This window comes from Diorhabda sublineata, chromosome 9 (genome assembly GCF_026230105.1).
Source record: "Diorhabda sublineata isolate icDioSubl1.1 chromosome 9, icDioSubl1.1, whole genome shotgun sequence".
NCBI classification, from domain to species: Eukaryota; Metazoa; Arthropoda; class Insecta; order Coleoptera; family Chrysomelidae; genus Diorhabda; species Diorhabda sublineata.
In genome coordinates, this window is record NC_079482.1 from 622,367 (window position 1) to 642,062 (window position 19,696).

At 28.0% G+C, this 19,696-nt stretch overlaps 2 protein-coding genes across 3 annotated transcripts in view; one reads left to right on the forward strand and one right to left on the reverse strand.

Annotated features, from left to right (window-relative positions):
- Positions 1-886, reverse strand: part of LOC130448810 (disintegrin and metalloproteinase domain-containing protein 10) — a 50,491-nt gene extending 49,605 nt beyond the window's left edge. The window contains exon 1 of one of the 2 annotated variants that reach the window (XM_056786339.1): positions 537-886. In XM_056786339.1, the coding sequence (XP_056642317.1) occupies positions 537-597 (61 nt within the window). In that variant the 5' untranslated portion in view covers positions 598-886. The remainder of the gene's footprint in view (positions 1-536) is intronic. The other variant, XM_056786340.1, reaches the window with a different exon arrangement.
- Positions 887-1,045: 159 nt separating this feature from the next.
- Positions 1,046-16,940, forward strand: LOC130448856 (tubulin-specific chaperone D). Its single transcript, XM_056786400.1, has 12 exons — positions 1,046-1,759; positions 1,818-2,086; positions 2,782-3,032; positions 3,086-3,305; positions 3,357-3,505; positions 3,560-3,789; positions 3,844-4,113; positions 6,568-6,889; positions 6,950-7,598; positions 11,938-12,133; positions 12,201-12,515; positions 16,431-16,940. The coding sequence occupies exons 1-12, from the start codon at positions 1,397-1,399 to the stop codon at positions 16,707-16,709; spliced, it is 3,513 nt and encodes a 1,170-aa protein (XP_056642378.1). The 5' UTR covers positions 1,046-1,396; the 3' UTR covers positions 16,710-16,940.
- The last annotated feature ends 2,756 nt before the right edge of the window (positions 16,941-19,696 follow it).

The following is a 19,696-nucleotide window of genomic DNA, read 5'->3' on the forward strand; positions in this document are numbered from 1 at the left end:
ATTAATCAATATGTTTATTGGGAATACAAGATTTTATAAAATAATCCCATATCCTGTTATTCACACATTATTAAAAACAAACAACAAACTCAGATTCATAACCAAAAATTTATTTTACGAACTTTTTCTTCTACTGTATTGATAATTTTAAATTTCGTCTATTAATTTTATATTTACCAAAATAAGGTCGTAATTATATAAATATGAAATTAATAAAATATTTGCAGTTATTTAAATATAACAAGCAATGAATTTATAGTTATATATAATATATTAAACATAATGTTTATTGTTTTCGATACAATGGCTTTTTGTGTAGATTGATACCCCAAGTAGAACAATAAATAGGTGAATATCCTGTACAAGCCTTGAAATTGAATAATTCGAAATCGAAAACAGGAAAACCATATCATCATAGTGGTTTTTATAAATGAAATTGGCGGATTTATCAACACAAAGAATAAAGATAGGTTACAATATAACGTCAACAAGATAGGGGGTGGAAACGTCTACGTAAAAAAATCGAGTTTACTCACCACTTCCAATAAATGGTAGAACTATAAGTAAGCACAACACAAAAACACAATCACTAAACATTGTCTCCACTTCACAATTCGATAATGTACACAAAACTATTGAAAAACACACCCAAAACGACTTTTATCCCATATTACCATTTCTAAATACGCTACAGCTGACCACGGACGAAGAACGGATTCAGAGAACAACACACAACACACCAAACAACTAAATGTTTTGGGTTTGCGTGTTGAAAACTGCGCAAGCGAGAATAACTAGAGGAAATGATTGATAAAATAAATGAAATTGAATACACGCATGACATTATTGTTCTTATATGAACTAACTTATTTTGTCACATACATCTTTTTTTATTCGTGTAAATGAACTATTAAATAAATATAATTAAATAATAATTTATTTAAAAGCATCCCGTCAGTTTGACTAGTAGCGCTCTCTTTTGTTCAGAAGTAGAATCAGTTAAAAATGCAATGTCAATGTACAAGTTCATGTTTAATGAATAATCAGTTACCAAGAATTAAAAGTAACCTATCGCGTCGATTAACGATTAATACAGGTCACTAAAGCTACGGACTGACACCTAAAAATTAAAAAATCGACAATATTTAGATAAAAAAACTTGTATATTCTGTTGCGATAGTTTATGAGTAATATTATTTACGATCAATTAAAATAATGGATAAGAAAAGGAAGAACTTTACCAGTCGTGCTACATTAGTGCACTATAAACAAACGTAGTTCATTGGACAAATTTGTTTTTGTATTAGTCAAATGTCAAAGTAACGTTAAATGATTTTAGAGAAACGTATTTAATATATTATAAAAAGACATTGCAGAAATAATTAAATTATAAAAAATGTCTGCACAGACAAACCAGGAAACTAAAAAAGAGGAAGAACCTTTCGGTTTGGGATGTGCTTTAGAATATTTTTCAGAGCAGGAAGAAATTTTTAAAATGATAGATAACCTGGAAAATCTTGTAAACAGCGATACTTCATTAGTGGAAAGAACACATGAAAAGTTTTCTTTTATACTTAACCAATACATCGAACAACCACATTTAATAGACTCTCACATTAACGAATTGCTAGAAAAATTTATAAACATTGTGAGAAATCCAGATAATAGCGTAGAACTAAAACATTTGGCTTTCAAATTTATGTTCGTAGTTGTTAATGTTAGAGGATTCAAAGTAGTAATAAGACATTTACCACATGAAGTAAGTATCGAATTCTTATTAAAATAATATAGTTTTACACAAATATTGCGATATTTAGGTAACGGATTTTGAGCCTGTATTACAACTTTTGGAAGCTCAAACTCCCGACGATGCCGATACGTGGACAACACGTTATATTTTATTATTATGGTTATCTATAATTGTGATGATTCCATTTCATATGTCGAGATTTGACGGATATGATCCCAAAGAATCTGAAAAACCAACCGTTATGGATCGAATATTAAAAATTATTAAAATATACGCTGTAGTGCCTGATAAATGCCGAGATGCCGCTGCTTACTTATCACATCAGTTTATCACTAGGTATGTATTGATGATTTTTACGATTTTCATCAAATATTTCTGTTTTTTGTGAAGCTGCTTCCCAAAAATGATCTGCTCGAGTTCTACCACAGTAATAATTCTTTATATTCACCACTAGGCTTTGTTGCTGTTACTGTGAGACTACTTTTAGACCACTTATATTATTGTAAGACCACCTTTAGGCTGCTGCAGTTACTGAATGACTACTTTTAGACCTCTCTTGTTACTGAACTTTTAGATTATTTTATTACTATAAATCTACATTTAGGTCATTGTTATTACTGTAAGATCCCCTTTAGATGGTTGCTGTTACTGTAAGACTACCTTTAGATCATTGCTATTATTGTAAGACCACCTTTAGGCTGCTGCTGTTACTGTATGACTACTTTTAGACCACTGTTGTTTCTGTAGGTCTAATTTTACATCATACTTCTTACTGTGAGTACTTTTAGATCATTGTTATTGCTGTAAGATCCCCTTTAGGTGGTTGCTATTACTGTAAGACTACCTTTATTGTTTATTTTACATCTTAAAAACACAGTTCTTCTTCTAATTCTCATATTTTGTTTTGCCAAAAATCTATTTGTGTAAAAATGAATTTTTAACAATTTACCCGATCCTAATATTAGTTGAGGGATGCTACTTAAAGAAAAACAGGGTTGAAGTTATGGTAAAATGAAAGTATTTAATTGTAGGAGTGATGTTAAAGAGAAACATTTGTGTTCGTTTCTGGATTGGGCGAAACAATTGAGTACATCAAATGATAGCAACGTGTTTGTTATATACGGCGCCTTAGCTTGTGTAGCGACAATATTAAAACACGGAAAACGTGAAGATTTATTACCGTATACAAGAAATTTATTACAGTGGGTAGTGAACGCTGAATTTAGAAACAATTCCGGAGCTAATATTCAAAAACTCGTCTACAAAATTATCCAGAGAATTGGTATTATTCATTAATTCATCTAACTATCAGATTTTATTACACCTATTTCTTAGGATTAACGTTTCTTGCTCCGAGAATAGCGACTTGGAGATACAAAAGGGGTAATAGATCTCTGGCTGCTAACTTGAGTTCCGGCGATAGTACTGTATCCTCAACTTCGAATCATATCGAAGAAGAAATAGATGTTGAAGATACTATAGAGGTACCCGATGAAATAGAAGAAGTTATTGATCAGTTGATTCAAGGTTTGAGGAACTCTGACGGTGTAGTCAGGTAAAATATCTTTCAGAAAGTAAAAACTAGATCAGATTTATAATACCCTAGGTGGTCGGCTGCGAAAGGAGTTGGTAGAGTAACTGGGAGGTTACCTAAGGATTTAGCAGATGAAGTAGTAGGTTCCGTTTTGGAGTTGTTCAGTCCTAGGGAATCCGACGGTGCTTGGCAAGGTGGATGTTTAGCTTTAGCGGAATTAGGTAAGTTGAGGTAAATATCGATTTATGCGGGATAATTTTCGGATTTGATTTAAGGTAGAAGAGGTCTTCTCTTACCGGAACGTTTACCTCAAGTGGTACCGGTAGTATTGAAAGCATTAGTTTATGACGAACCGAGGGGATATTCATCAGTAGGTTCTCATATAAGAGACGCAGCTTGTTACGTGTGCTGGTCTTTTTCTAGGGCTTACGAAAGTACCGTACTGGCTCCTTATGTAAACGATATAGCTAGTACTCTATTGATTGTGACTTGTTTCGATAAAGAGGTAATTTATTAAATCAATAATAAATATTTTATATATAATTATCTTTTTTTACAGATTAATTGTCGTAGGGCAGCTTCAGCGGCGTTCCAAGAAAACGTCGGTAGACAAGGGAGCTTTCCACACGGTATCGATATATTAACTGCTGCTGATTTCTTTTCCGTTAGTGTCAGAAGTCACGCCTTTTTAAATATAAGCGTTTATATTGCGCAATTTGATGAATATTCGGAAGCTTTGATCGATCATTTGACTGTTAGGAAAGTAGATCATTGGGATCTTAGTATAAGGGAATTGACTGCAAAGGCTTTGTTCAATATTACACCGAAGGTGAGAAATTATAAAAAAAATTCCTATATTTAATTTTTGATTAAATGTCAGTGTCTAGTTTTGTCACAATCCCACTACAAATATGTTCATAATCCACGAAGTCTGCCAGCTAGATCGTGAGAGTTTTCGTAGTGGAATTGTCACAAAATTAAACACCAAACTCGATGTACTCAATTTTTCATGCCTTTAAAACAACGTTATTACCAAAAAATTCTATTTTGTTTCGATATTTCGTCACTTGAACAATTATAGATACGGGGTTAATACAAAAAGTTGTAGATATTTGTGATTATTTAAAATGATCTTAATTCGTTTGATTTTCAATATCCTGATTATATTATATCAAAAACGATTCCATTTTTACTAGAAGAAAACTAATTCGATAAATATTTTTTCATATAATTTCATTAAACCAAAAAAAAACGAAACTTAGTTAATTTAACCTCAAAATATATACATACATAGTTTATTTTAAAAAAAATAGGATTTACTCAATTTTTCATGCCTTTAAAACGACGTTTTCATCAAAAAAGTCCAATTGGTTTCAACTATTATAGATACAGGGGTAATAAGAAAAGTTGTAGATATTTGTGACTATATAAAATGATCTTAAATCGTTTGATTTTCAATATCCTGATTATATTATATCGAAAAACATTCCATTTTTACTAGAAAAAACTAATTCGATAAATATTTTTTCATATAATTTCAATAAACCAAAAAAAAACGAAACTTAGTTAATTTAACCTCAAAATATATACATACATAGTTTATTTTCAAAAAATAATAGGATTTACTCAATTTTTCATGCCTTTAAAACGACGTTTTCATCAAAAAAGTCCAATTGGTTTCAACTATTATAGATACAGGGGTAATAAGAAAAGTTGTAGATATTTGTGACTATATAAAATGATCTTAAATCGTTTGATTTTCAATATCCTGATTATATTATATCAAAAAACATTCCATTTTTAATAGAAAAAAACTAATTCGATAAATATTTTTTCATATAATTTCAATAAACCAAAAAAAAAACGAAACTTAGTTAATTTAACCTCAAAATATATACATACATAGTTTATTTTCAAAAAATAATAGGATTTACTCAATTATTCATGCCTTTAAAACGTTTTCATCAAAAAAGTCCAATTGGTTTCAACTATTATAGATACAGGGGTAATAAGAAAAGTTGTAGATATTTGTGATTATTTAAAATGATCTTAAATCGTTTGATTTTCAATATCCTGATTATATTATATCGAAAAACATTCCATTTTTACTAGAAAAAACTAATTCGATAAATATTTTTTCATATAATTTCAATAAACCAAAAAAAAACGAAACTTAGTTAATTTAACCTCAAAATATATACATACATAGTTTATTTTCAAAAAATAATAGGATTTACTCAATTTTTCATGCCTTTAAAACGACGTTTTCATCAAAAAAGTCCAATTGGTTTCAACTATTATAGATACAGGGGTAATAAGAAAAGTTGTAGATATTTGTGACTATATAAAATGATCTTAAATCGTTTGATTTTCAATATCCTGATTATATTATATCAAAAAACATTCCATTTTTAATAGAAAAAAACTAATTCGATAAATATTTTTTCATATAATTTCAATAAACCAAAAAAAAAACGAAACTTAGTTAATTTAACCTCAAAATATATACATACATAGTTTATTTTCAAAAAATAATAGGATTTACTCAATTTTTCATGCCTTTAAAACGTTTTCATCAAAAAAGTCCAATTGGTTTCAACTATTATAGATACAGGGGTAATAAGAAAAGTTGTAGATATTTGTGATTATTTAAAATGATCTTAAATCGTTTGATTTTCAATATCCTGATTATATTATATCGAAAAACATTCCATTTTTACTAGAAAAAACTAATTCGATAAATATTTTTTCATATAATTTCAATAAACCAAAAAAAAACGAAACTTAGTTAATTTAACCTCAAAATATATACATACATAGTTTATTTTCAAAAAATAATAGGATTTACTCAATTTTTCATGCCTTTAAAACGACGTTTTCATCAAAAAAGTCCAATTGGTTTCAACTATTATAGATACAGGGGTAATAAGAAAAGTTGTAGATATTTGTGACTATATAAAATGATCTTAAATCGTTTGATTTTCAATATCCTGATTATATTATATCGAAAAACATTCCATTTTTACTAGAAAAAACTAATTCGATAAATATTTTTTCATATAATTTCAATAAACCAAAAAAAAACGAAACTTAGTTAATTTAACCTTAAAATATATACATACACAGTTTATTTTTAAAAAAATAATAGGATTTACTCAATTTTTCATGCCTTTAAAACGACGTTTTCATCAAAAAAGTCCAATTGGTTTCAACTATTATAGATACAGGGGTAATAAGAAAAGTTGTGACTATATAAAATTACTTTAAATCGTTTTATTTTCAGAATCCTGATTATATTATATCAAAAACGGTTCCGTCATTATTAGAAAAAACTAATTCGATAGATTTGAACGCTCGTCATGGTAGTATACTTGCGATAGGAGAAATTTTACATGCGGTGTCAAAAATCGCCTCCGAAACCAATAAATCCATAAATTCTCTAATAGGAGACGATATATTAGAAAAAGTGAAACTATTGATACCGAAATTTAAGGAAAAATTGTATTTCCGAGGTTTAGGTGGTGAATTGATGAAACAAGCTTGTTCCGATTTTATAGAAAAATGTTCGTTAGCTCGTTTACCTTTTCATCAAGATTCAATAATAGGTGAGTCGCTATTAATAAATTACCAACAAAATAATTTTCGTTTAATGATATTATTTTTAGACGATTGGTTACAATTACTCAACGATTGTCTATCCTACGAAGTAATCGGTATACGTTTAAGCGCCATAACGGCTCTGTCTACTCTATTACAAGAATACTATTTGGATAAACAGGAACGTTGCGACGAAATCGTTCGACAATACGTCAAAGAATTGACAACAACCACCAACGAACAAAGCAGAATGGGTCATTGTTTAGCTTTGGGGGTGTTACCTAAGCCGATACTGAAACGAAATTTCGATTCGATCGTTGACGTTTTGATCGAATGCGCCGCTATTACCCCGAATACCTCGAAATGGGCGGAATGTAGAAGAGACGCCGTTAAAGCTCTCACTTCCGTAGTTGCGACTATGTCGGATAGTATCGGAACGGATTGTACGGATAGTCACATCGAAAGTATTTATAACAGTTTTTTGGAGGGTTTGAAGGATTATACGCAGGATAAAAGGGGCGATATCGGTGCTTGGATGAGAGAAGCGTCAGTTACGGGTTTACAATCGCTTACTTTTCTATTGAGCGATAGATATCCGAAGGTATTGACGCCGGAATTGATGGGGCGGGTATTGGGTGGTATAGCGCAACAAGCCGTGGAAAAAATTGATAGGACCAGGGCGTTGGCGGCTAAAGTTTTTTATAGTTTTATATTCAAGTAAGTTTTAACAAAAATTGATGACATAAACATTTTTTTTCTACTGGTGCGTTCAGATATATTTTTTTTTGTATTTTTTTTTTTCAAATATGTTTGATGTTACGCGATTTGTATGAGAAATATTTTTTTGTTTATTGTGTACATATACCTAAAATTATGAAGTATCTACAAAATATCTTCTTTTTTATGGAATTAAATAGACGTTGCTTGTAATTTTTAAAATTTCTTCTTTTTTCCTCGGATTTCATTGAAATTTCTTCTTTTTTTCTCGATTTCTATTCAATTTCTTCTTTTTTTCTTCAGTTTTTTTTTACAATTTCTACTTTTTTTCTTCACATTTTCCAAAATTTCTTCTTTTTTCCTCGGATTTTATTGAAATTTCTTTTCTCGATTTCTATTCAATTTCTTCTTTTTTTCTTCAGTTTTTTTTACAATTTCTACTTTTTTTCTTCACATTTTCCAAAATTTCTTCTTTTTTCCTCGGATTTCATTGAAATTTCTTCTTTTTTTCTTCAGTTTTTTTTACAATTTCTACTTTTTTTCTTCACATTTTCCAAAATTTCTTTTTTTCCTCGATTTCTATTTAATTTCTTCTTTTTTTCTTCAGTTTTTTTTACAATTTCTACTTTTTTTCTTCACATTTTCCAAAATTTCTTCTTTTTTCCTCGGATTTCATTGAAATTTCTTCTTTTTTTCTCGATTTCTATTCAATTTCTTCTTTTTTTCTTCAGTTTTTTTTTACAATTTCTACTTTTTTTCTTCACATTTTCCAAAATTTCTTCTTTTTTCCTCGGATTTCATTGAAATTTCTTCTTTTTTTCTTCAGTTTTTTTTACAATTTCTACTTTTTTTCTTCACATTTTCCAAAATTTCTTTTTTTCCTCGATTTCTATTTAATTTCTTCTTTTTTTCTTCAGTTTTTTTTTACAATTTCTACTTTTTTTCTTCACATTTTCCAAAATTTCTTCTTTTTTCCTCGGATTTTATTGAAATTTCTTTTTTTTTTCTCGATTTCTATTCAATTTATTCTTTTTTTCTTCAGTTTTTTTTACAATTTCTACTTTTTTTCTTCACATTTTCCAAAATTTCTTCTTTTTTCCTCGGATTTTATTGAAATTTCTTTTCTCGATTTCTATTCAATTTCTTCTTTTTTTCTTCAGTTTTTTTTACAATTTCTACTTTTTTTCTTCACATTTTCCAAAATTTCTTCTTTTTTCCTCGGATTTCATTGAAATTTCTTCTTTTTTTCTTCAGTTTTTTTTACAATTTCTACTTTTTTTCTTCACATTTTCCAAAATTTCTTTTTTTCCTCGATTTCTATTTAATTTCTTCTTTTTTTCTTCAGTTTTTTTTACAATTTCTACTTTTTTTCTTCACATTTTCCAAAATTTCTTCTTTTTTCCTCGGATTTTATTGAAATTTCTTTTTTTTTTCTCGATTTCTATTCAATTTATTCTTTTTTTCTTCAGTTTTTTTTACAATTTCTACTTTTTTTCTTCACATTTTCCAAAATTTCTTCTTTTTTCCTCGGATTTCATTGAAATTCCTTTTTTTTTTCTCGATTTCTATTCAATTTCTTCTTTTTTTCTTCAGTTTTTTTTACAATTTCTACTTTTTTTCTTCACATTTTCCAAAATTTCTTCTTTTTTCCTCGGATTTCATTGAAATTTCTTCTTTTTTTCTCGATTTCTATTCAATTTCTTATTTTTCTTTTGATTTTAATTAAATTTCATCTTTTTTCTCGGATTTTATTGAAATTTCTTCTTTTTTCTTAATTTTGAAAAAAATTCCCTAATTTTCCTGAAATTTGTAAAAATTTTGTTATTTCTTGTTTTCTATTGAAATTTATTATTTTTATCTTCAGTTTTTTTTACAATTTCTACTGTTGATCTTTTCCAAAATTTCTTCTTTTTTCATGAATTTCATTCAAATTTCTTTTGTTTTGTTGAATATTTTCTGAGATTTTCAGTTTTCTTATCGATTTTACTAATTTTTCCACAATTTTTCTTCTTTTTTCGTGACTTTTATTGAAATTTTTTCCTTCGTCTTCAATTTTTCTAAACTTTTTTTTTATGGATTTTACTCAAATTTCATCTTTTTTTTTTTTCTCGATTTCTATTTAAATTTCTTCTTCTTTTCCTCCAGTTTTTTACAATATCTATTTTTTTTACTTTTGTATTTTGTTTTTTCTTCATTTCTTCAGTTTTGCTTTTCAGTTTTCTTCGATTTTCACTGAGTTTTTCAGTTTTCTCATCGATTTTACTAATTTTTCTTACATTTTCTTCAATATCTATGAAAATTTTTTCTTTTTTTTTATTGCGTCTTAATAAATTTTCTCTTTTTTCTTGCAATTTTTCTGGTATTTCTTTTTTTTGAGATTTTAATCAAATTTCTTCTTCAGTTTATCTAAAATTTTAACTTTTTCCTTCATACGTTCCAAAATTTCTTCTTTCTCTATGGCTTTTATTCAAATTTTTTATTTTTTGTCCATCTTTTGCAGCATTTCTGTTTTTTCATCGATTTTACTAAAATTGTACGAATTTTTTTGTATTTTCATCCCTTTTTTTGAGTTTTCATGAAATTTTTTCTTCAATTTTTCTAAAATTTCTTTTTTCCTTGATTTTACTGAAATTTCTTATATCTTCTCAGTTTTTTTATTTGAAATAATTTTTCCTTGAATTTAGTGAAATTTTATCTTTTTTCTTCATCCTTCCCAAACTTTCTTCTTTTTCATCAATTTTTTTGAAATTCCATCTTATTATCTTCTTTTTTCCCAAATTTTTCGTTTTCCATCAATTTTACTGAAGTTTCTCTATTTTTGTTGAATGGAAATTTATTTTCTTTTCGATTTTAATGAAATTCCTTCTGAAATGTCTTTTTTTTCTTTTAATTTTTTTTTCGATTATACTGAAACTTTCCTTTCCTCAATTTTTTCTGTTTTTTTTTCTTTTCGTTTCCTCCGAATTTTCTCCTTATTTTCATGAATTTCTTCTATTTTATTAATTCTTCATGATTTCTACAATATTTTTTTGTGGAAATTTCTTCTTTTTCACATATTTTCCCATTTTTAATTCAATTTCTTCTTACACGCGAAAATTTTTCAATTACTTGCAATTTTTCCGGAATTTTCTAATTTTCCTCTCAATTTTTTCAAAATTTATTCTTATTTATTGTTTTTTTTATAATTATATCCCAAGTTTCCCTTTTTCTTCTCACATTTTTCCGAAATTATCTTTTCATTTTAGAGTTTTTTTTTCCGAAATTTCTTCATACGTCATAGACCTGACCCCCCCTCGGCCCCGAATTATTCAATTTTTTTCCTTACTTCCAGTTTTTATTAATTTTCTCCTTTTTTCCTTAATTCATATGAAATTTCTTCTTTTCTAAAATTTTTGTATTTTAAATTTTTCCAAATTTTCTTCTAATTATTCTCTATTTTTTTGATTTTTTTAACGAAATTTCTTCTTTTTCACATATTTTCCCATTTTTAATTCAATTTCTTCTTACACGCGAAAATTTTTCAATTACTTGCAATTTTTCCGGAATTTTCTAATTTTCCTCTCAATTTTTTCAAAATTTATTCTTATTTATTGTTTTTTTTATAATTATATCCCAAGTTTCCCTTTGTTTTCTCACATTTTTCCGGAAATATCTTTTCATTTTCGAATTTTTTTTTATTTTTCCGAAATTTCTTCATTCGTCATAGACCTGACCCCCCCTCGGCCCCGAATTATTCAATTTTTTTCCTTACTTCCAGTTTTTATTAATTTTCTCCTTTTTTCCTTAATTCATATGAAATTTCTTCTTTTCTAAAATTTTTGTATTTTAAATTTTTCCAAATTTTCTTCTAATTATTCTCTATTTTTTCGATTTTTTTTTAATTTATGCGAAATAGAGTTTTTTACAGAAATTCCTTCTTTTCCAATATTTTTCCATATTTACTTGATTTTCTTTTTACCTGCGAAAATTTTTCAATTGTATTCAATTTTCTAATTTTCCTCTCAATTTTTTCTTATTTATTGTTTTTTTTATAATTATATCCCAAGTTTCCCTTTTTCTTCTCACATTTTTCCGAAAAAATCTTTTCATTTTTGAATTTTTTTTTTTATTTTTTCCGAAATTTTTTCATGTCATATACCTGACCCCCCTCGGCCCCCAATTTTTTCAAAATTTATTCTTATCACATGAATATTTATAATTGTATTTCGAGTTTCCGAAAATATCTTTTCATTTTCGAGTTTTTTTTTTTTATTTTTTCCGAAATTTCTTCATATGTCATAAACCCCCCTCCGAATTATTCAATATTTTTGACGAATTTTTTTCAATTTTTCCACCGTAGCGATCCTCCCGTTCCGAATTTACCGCATCGCGAAGAACTAACGAAAATTTTCGTAAAAACCGATTGCGACGAATTAAATTGGAATTCGTCATCGGTGACATTTCCGAAATTCGTCCAACTAATCCAGTTTCCGGGATTCGTTCACCACGTCATGGTTGGATTAATTTGTAGTATCGGCGGTTTAACGGAAACATTGGTAAATAAACGAATTAATCGGCGATCGTTTTCCGAATTTAATTAACATTTTCCGATGATATTTCAAGGTGAAAGATTCCAGTTCGTCGTTTTTCGCCTACCTGAAAGAAGAATATAGAACGAAAGGACCGGAACCGATTCGTCGAATATGCGACGTCATTTTGAAAATATTCGTCGATTATCAAAAAATCGATAGAATAACTGTGCCCCTGTTCAGATTTTTGGATAAATTGTTCGATTCCGGGTGTATCGAATGCGTCACCGTTACGGAAAATTCCGAATTCGTCAGGGACATTTTGAAATTGATACAACAAGAAATTTCCGGTTGTAAAGATATTTATAAATTGATCGACGGTATTCACGTACTTTGTCAATTTATTCAGGTGAGTTTTTTTTTATTTATTTTTATACAAATATGTGTTTGTGTACTAACTCTAATATATACCCGAGCTTTCGTATACTTATTGTATTCTTCATATTCCGGGAATTAATTAATTTTTAATTAAAAAAAAATATTATTATAAAAAATCGATATTCAAAATATCAACAATCAATTTGAATTTAATATTTTTATTTTATTACTCAAATTTCTTAGATCTTTTCGGTTTTTCTTCAAATTCTTCCTTTTTTTTTTTCATAAATTTACTGAATTTTTCTTCTTTTATCCTATTTTTTCATAATTTCTTTTTCTTCATTCGTTCTCAAATTTCTTCTTTTTTTTTCATGGATTTTACTGAAATTTTTTTCATTTATTTCCAAATTTTCTATAATTTCTTCTTTTTTCTTCATCCTTTCCAAATTTTCTTTTAATTCATCGATTTTATTGAAATTTTTCCATTTATTCCCAATTTTTTTATAATTTCTTATTTTTTTTCATCCTTTTCGAAATTTCTCCCTTTTTGATGGATTTTACTAAATTTTTCTTCTTTTATTTCCTATTTTTTCATAATTTCTTTCTTTTTCTTCATTCGTTCCCAAATTTCTTCTTTTTTTTTCATGGATTTTACTGAAATTTTTTTCATTTATTTCCAAATTTTCTATAATTTCTTCTTTTTTCTTCATCCTTTCCAAATTTTCTTTTAATTCATCGATTTTATTGAAATTTTTCCATTTATTCCCAATTTTTTTATAATTTCTTATTTTTTTTCATCCTTTTCGAAATTTCTCCCTTTATGATGGATTTTACTAAATTTTTCTTCTTTTATTTCCTATTTTTTCATAATTTCTTTCTTTTTCTTCACTCGTTCCCAAATTTCTTCTTTTTTTTTTCATGGATTTTACTGAAATTTTTTTCATTTATTTCCAAATTTTCTATAATTTCTTCATTTTTCTTCATCCTTTCCAAATTTTCTTTTAATTCATCGATTTTATTGAAATTTTTCCATTTATTCCCAATTTTTTTATAATTTCTTATTTTTTTTCATCCTTTTCGAAATTTCTCCCTTTTTGATGGATTTTACTAAATTTTTCTTCTTTTATTTCCTATTTTTTCATAATTTCTTTCTTTTTCTTCATTCGTTCCCAAATTTCTTCTTTTTTTTTTTCATGGATTTTACTGAAATTTTTTTCATTTATTTCCAAATTTTCTATAATTTCTTCATTTTTCTTCATCCTTTCCAAATTTTCTTTTAATTCATCGATTTTATTGAAATTTTTCCATTTATTCCCAATTTTTTTATAATTTCTTATTTTTTTTCATCCTTTTCGAAATTTCTCCCTTTTTGATGGATTTTACTAAATTTTTCTTCTTTTATTTCCTATTTTTTCATAATTTCTTTCTTTTTCTTCATTCGTTCCCAAATTTCTTCTTTTTTTTTTCATGGATTTTACTGAAATTTTTTTTATTTATTTCCAAATTTTCTATAATTTCTTCATTTTTCTTCATCCTTTCCAAATTTTCTTTTAATTCATCGATTTTATTGAAATTTTTCCATTTATTCCCAATTTTTTTATAATTTCTTATTTTTTTTCATCCTTTTCGAAATTTCTCCCTTTTTGATGGATTTTACTAAATTTTTCTTCTTTTATTTCCTATTTTTTCATAATTTCTTTCTTTTTCTTCATTCGTTCCCAAATTTCTTCTTTTTTTTTTCATGGATTTTACTGAAATTTTTTTCATTTATTTCCAAATTTTCTATAATTTCTTCATTTTTCTTCATCCTTTCCAAATTTTCTTTTAATTCATCGATTTTATTGAAATTTTTCCATTTATTCCCAATTTTTTTGTAATTTCTTCTTTTTTCTTAATCCTTTACACAATTTCTTCTTTTTTCTTAATATTACTAAAATATATTCTCATTTTTTCATCAAATTCTTCATTCTTTTCTGGAATTTACTAAAATGTTTTCTTTATCTTCAATTTTTCGATAATTTCTTCTTCTTTCTCCGTCCTTTCCAAAATTTCTCCCTTTTTCGTGGATTTTACTAAATTTCTCATAATTTCTTTCCTTTTCTTCATTCTTTCCAAAATTTCTTCTTTTTTTTTCATGGATTTTACTGAATTTTTTTATTTATTTCCAAGTTTTCTATATATTTTTATTTTTTCTTCTTCCTTTCCAAATTTTCATCATTTTTCATGGATTTTACTGAATTGTTCTTTATTTATTTCCATTTTTTTTCATAATTTCTTTCTTTTTCTTTATTGTTTTCAAAATTTCTTCTCTTTTTTCACGGATTTTACTGAAATTTTCCGTTTTCTCATCGCTTTTACTAAAATTTCTTCCCTTTTACTAAAATTTCTTCCCTTTTACTAAAATTTCTTCCCTTTTCTCCAGTTTTTATAGATTTTTTTCTTTTGTCTTCAAATTATTCTTTCTTTTCTCCAATGTTACTATAATTTTTTCTTTTTTCTTCATATTTTACAATATTTCTTCTTTTTTATGGATTTTTGTGAAATGTTTCTATTTATTCCCAATTTTTTCATAATTTCTTGTTTTTTTCTCCATCCCTTCTACTAAATTTTATTTCAAAATTTCTTATACCTTTTCAGTTTTTCTTCAATTTTTTTCTTTTTTTATAAATTTTTTTATTTATTCCTAATTTTTTATAATTTCTTCTTTTTTATCCATCCTTTACAAAAGTTTTCTTCCCTTTTCTTCAATTTTTATAATTTTTTCTTCTTCATTCTTTTCTGGAATTTATTGAAATTTTTTTACAGTTTTACAATAATTTCTTCTTTTTTCTTGTCCCGCTTCAAATTTTTTTCATTGATTTTACTAAAATTTTTGCTTCTCAATTTGAATGAAATTCCTTGTTTTTTCTTAATGTTGAGAAAATTTTGTTTTTTCTTGATTTCTTTTGAAACTTTTCTTCTTCTTTTTTTAATGTTTCCTCTGGGTTTCACTGCAATTTTCCGATTCCTCATCTTTTCTACCCTTTTCTTCTGTTTTTATCAAATTTTTCTGTTTTTACTGAATCTAATAAATTTTTTTTCTTTTTCCTCGATTTTACTCAAATTTCTCAGATCTTTCTAGTTTTTCTTTAAAATCTTCCTTTTTCTTGAATTTACTGAATTATTCTTTTTTTACTTTAAATTTTTTATAATTTCTTCTTTTTTCTTCACCCTTTCCAATATTTCTTCTTTTTTCATAGATTTTGTTAGAATTTTTCTCAATTTTTGTTTTTTCTTAATTTGAATTCCTCGATTTTTATGAATTTTAAGAAAATTTCTTTTTTTTTTTTCAATTCTCAATTTTACAAAATTCTTTATGTTTAAGTACATCCTTTCATTCTGGCAACATTATTTGTACAACAGTGTTGCCAGAGTATTTTTAACGATTTTTTTATTGTTAATGAACGACAAACATTTTTCATGCGTGTCATAACGTTATATGACGATTAAACCATAATAAAATACCATAAAACATTGTAATGTTTTAATCAAAATTTCGAAAAAAATTAAAGTCGATATTCAAGAAACTTCTTCAATTCCGGCAACGTTGCTCTCTACAATCATGAAACAATATATCTGTAGCAGTGTTGTCAGACTTTTTTGACCATTTTCTTGATAATAGCACAATGGAAACGGCGTTTCGTATTTATTTTAAAAAGTCTAAAACCGTTTAAATAATTGCTAAAAATTAAATTTTATATTATCACTAATACAACAATAGTTAACATTAAAGAGAAACTACCAATTCTGTCAACGTTGTATATTGGTTAACATTAAAGAGAAACTTCTAACTCTGGCAACGTTGTGCAGCGATTTCTACTTTATCGACGTGCTGTTATGCGAAATGGGAAATACGTCATGGTCTTAAAACAACGTTGCCGGATTGAAAATATTTCCCTAATTTCAGATGAAAGGTGCTGTCTGTGATATAGCTTTAGTCCAATTGAGTATTCTCCTTTGTCACCGACAACCTTACATAAGGAGGACGACTTCCAGCAAATTTTACGAAGCTCTATTAGTTTACGGCGAAGACACTAAAATCAGTCCCGATAATATCGAGACGGTTATGACCGTTTTGAGTTCTACAGATTGGGAGCAACCCGTCGAACGGATTCGCCCTATCAGAAATGAGCTGTGCAATTTGATGGGTATCCGGGTACCGGTGCCTGCCAAAAAGAAAACTTAAGGTACCAGTTATTCGATAAAATAAAAAATCCTTTAGAAAAAGGAACCGATTATAGAGGTTGTCTCAACTTATTCCGAAACTAATTTATTAATCGGTTAATTGTTTTGTATGGACATGTGAATTTATTAATTAATTTGATTAAATAAATATAAAAGTTTCGAAAGGCTTTCGATTAATTTTATAATGTACGCTTTTTTATTTCAATCGTAACAAATAAATAATTTTTATAAATTTTTTTTTTCATTTCATTAAATTTTTCCCACTGTATTTCCAAACCTTTTACTTTGTTGTCCCATACTTCAAAAATTTCATCTCTAATGGAAGCTCTATACATAAACATGTCGAAGAAGATTCGAACCTCCGATCTCCGTGTTGGAAATTAAGCACTTCGACGACCTCACCATCTACACCCTTACGGCTCGATACAAGTTTCGACGAGAAGTAAGTATATAAGTAGCAAATTTTCCTCAATTTTATTTTTTCATTTATCAGATGCCCCCACTTTGATGCCCCATATTTAAAAAAAAAATCATCTCCAAAGAAAAAACTGTTGGCGAAGATCTGCTTTTTGTGAAAATATCGTTTTTATTCTTAAAAATGTCGCAGAGGATTCGAACCTCCGATCTGCGTGTTGGAAATTAAGCACTTCGACGACCTCACCATCTACACCCTTACGGCTCGATACAAGTTTCGACGAGAAGTAAGTATATAAGTAGCAAATTTTCCTCAATTTTATTTTTTCATTTATCAGATGCCCCCACTTTGATGCCCCATATTTAAAAAAAAAATCATCTCCAAAGAAAAAACTGTTGGCGAAGATCTGCTTTTTGTGAAAATATCGTTTTTATTCTTAAAAATGTCGCAGAGGATTCGAACCTCCGATCTGCGTGTTGGAAATTAAGCACTTCGACGACCTCACCATCTACACCCTTACGGCTCGATACAAGTTTCGACGAGAAGTAAGTATATAAGTAGCAAATTTTCCTCAATTTTATTTTTTCATTTATCAGATGCCCCCACTTTGATGCCCCATATTTAAAAAAAAAATCATCTCCAAAGAAAAAACTGTTGGCGAAGATCTGCTTTTTGTGAAAATATCGTTTTTATTCTTAAAAATGTCGCAGAGGATTCGAACCTCCGATCTGCGTGTTGGAAATTAAGCACTTCGACAACCTCACCATCTACACCCTTACGGCTCGATACAAGTTTCGACGAGAAGTAAGTATATAAGTAGCAAATTTTCCTCAATTTTATTTTTTCATTTATCAGATGCCCCCACTTTGATGCCCCATATTTAAAAAAAAATCATCTCCAAAGAAAAAACTGTTGGCGAAGATCTGCTTTTTGTGAAAATATCGTTTTTATTCTTAAAAATGTCGCAGAGGATTCGAACCTCCGATCTGCGTGTTGGAAATTAAGCACTTCGACAACCTCACCATTTACACCCTTACGGCTCGATACAAGTTTAGACGAGATGTAGGTATATAAGCAGCAATTTTTTCGTTCATCAGCTACCCCCCACTTTGCCGCCCAATACTTAAAAAAATTTCATACCCAACGGAAACCCTGCGGGCGAAAATCTACTTTTTGTAAAAATGTCGTTTTTACTCTTAAAAATGTCGCAGAGGATTCGAACCTCCGATCTTCGTGTTGGAATTTATGCACTTCGATAACCTTACCATCTACACCCTTACGGCTCGATACAAGTTTCGACGAGAAGTAAGTATATAAGTAGCAAATTTTCCTCAATTTTATTTTTTCATTTATCAGATGCCCCCACTTTGATGCCCCATATTTAAAAAAAAATCATCTCCAAAGAAAAAACTGTTGGCGAAGATCTGCTTTTTGTGAAAATATCGTTTTTATTCTTAAAAATGTCGCAGAGGATTCGAACCTCCGATCTGCTTGTTAAGCACTTCGACAACCTCACCATTTACACCCTTACGGCTCGATACAAGTTTCGACGAGATGTAGGTATATAAGCAGCAATTTTTTCGTTCATCAGCTACCCCCCACTTTGCCGCCCAATACTTAAAAAAATTTCATACCCAACGGAAACCCTGCGGGCGAAAATCTACTTTTTGTAAAAATGTCGTTTTTACTCTTAAAAATGTCGCAGAGGATTCGAACCTCCGATCTTCGTGTTGGAATTTATGCACTTCGATAACCTTACCATCTACACCCTTACGGCTCGATACAAGTTTCGACGAGAAGTAAGTGTATAAGCAGCGCGGCCATTATGCGATATCAATTGAATAAATATAGTTTAAAAAACTAAAAAAGGCAATATTATAGCATATGCAGCTGAATAGTGAAAATTAAATTTAGTTTTTAACAAATTATATTTATTTTCCCTAAAAATGCAACAACTAAAGTTGCCTCGATTTTATTTTTTTGTTTTTGGTGCCCCATATTTCAAAAAATTGCATCTTCAAAGAAAACTCCGTTGGCGAAAATCTGCTTTTTGTGAAAATGTCGTTTTTTCTCTAAAAATCCGACAAATTTTTCTTTTTCTTCTAATACTCTTGCTTTAACGCCACAATTTCAAAAATTTTCATCTCTAACTGAAACCCTATTGACAAAAATCTACTTTTCGAAAAATATTTCGAAAATATCCCTCATTTCCTTGGAAATGCGACAATTTTTCTCGACTTTCCCTTACTTTGATGCCCCATTCACACATACACTGTTTTTCAAAATACTAACAATCTACACACAACTGGTTTTTTAAAATAAATTTGAACTTTATAATTCACTGAAATACACTCAGTCCGCTCCTGTACAAAATAATTAACAAGGTATTTTAAATAAAACTATCATCGTGATTCAATATGTTTTACTTCCTTATTACACTGTATAGAGAATTTCAGTACAATTTATAATGTATATAATATTTAATTCCAGCAGCGTTACATGCTTTATTAAATTAATAAAAAATTGGTTAGAAGTTGAATGAATAATTTTGTAAATGGCAACATGGTAGTTGT

Coding starts and splice junctions, on each gene's coding strand:
- LOC130448856 (XM_056786400.1), top strand. CDS start 1,397: ATGTCTGCACAGACAAACCAGGAAACTAAAAAAGAGGAAGAACCTTTC. Junction 3,033..3,085: donor CAAAATTATCCAGAGAATTG/GTATTATTCATT, acceptor CCTATTTCTTAG/GATTAACGTTTCTTGCTCCG. Junction 4,114..6,567: donor TGTTCAATATTACACCGAAG/GTGAGAAATTAT, acceptor TTTTATTTTCAG/AATCCTGATTATATTATATC.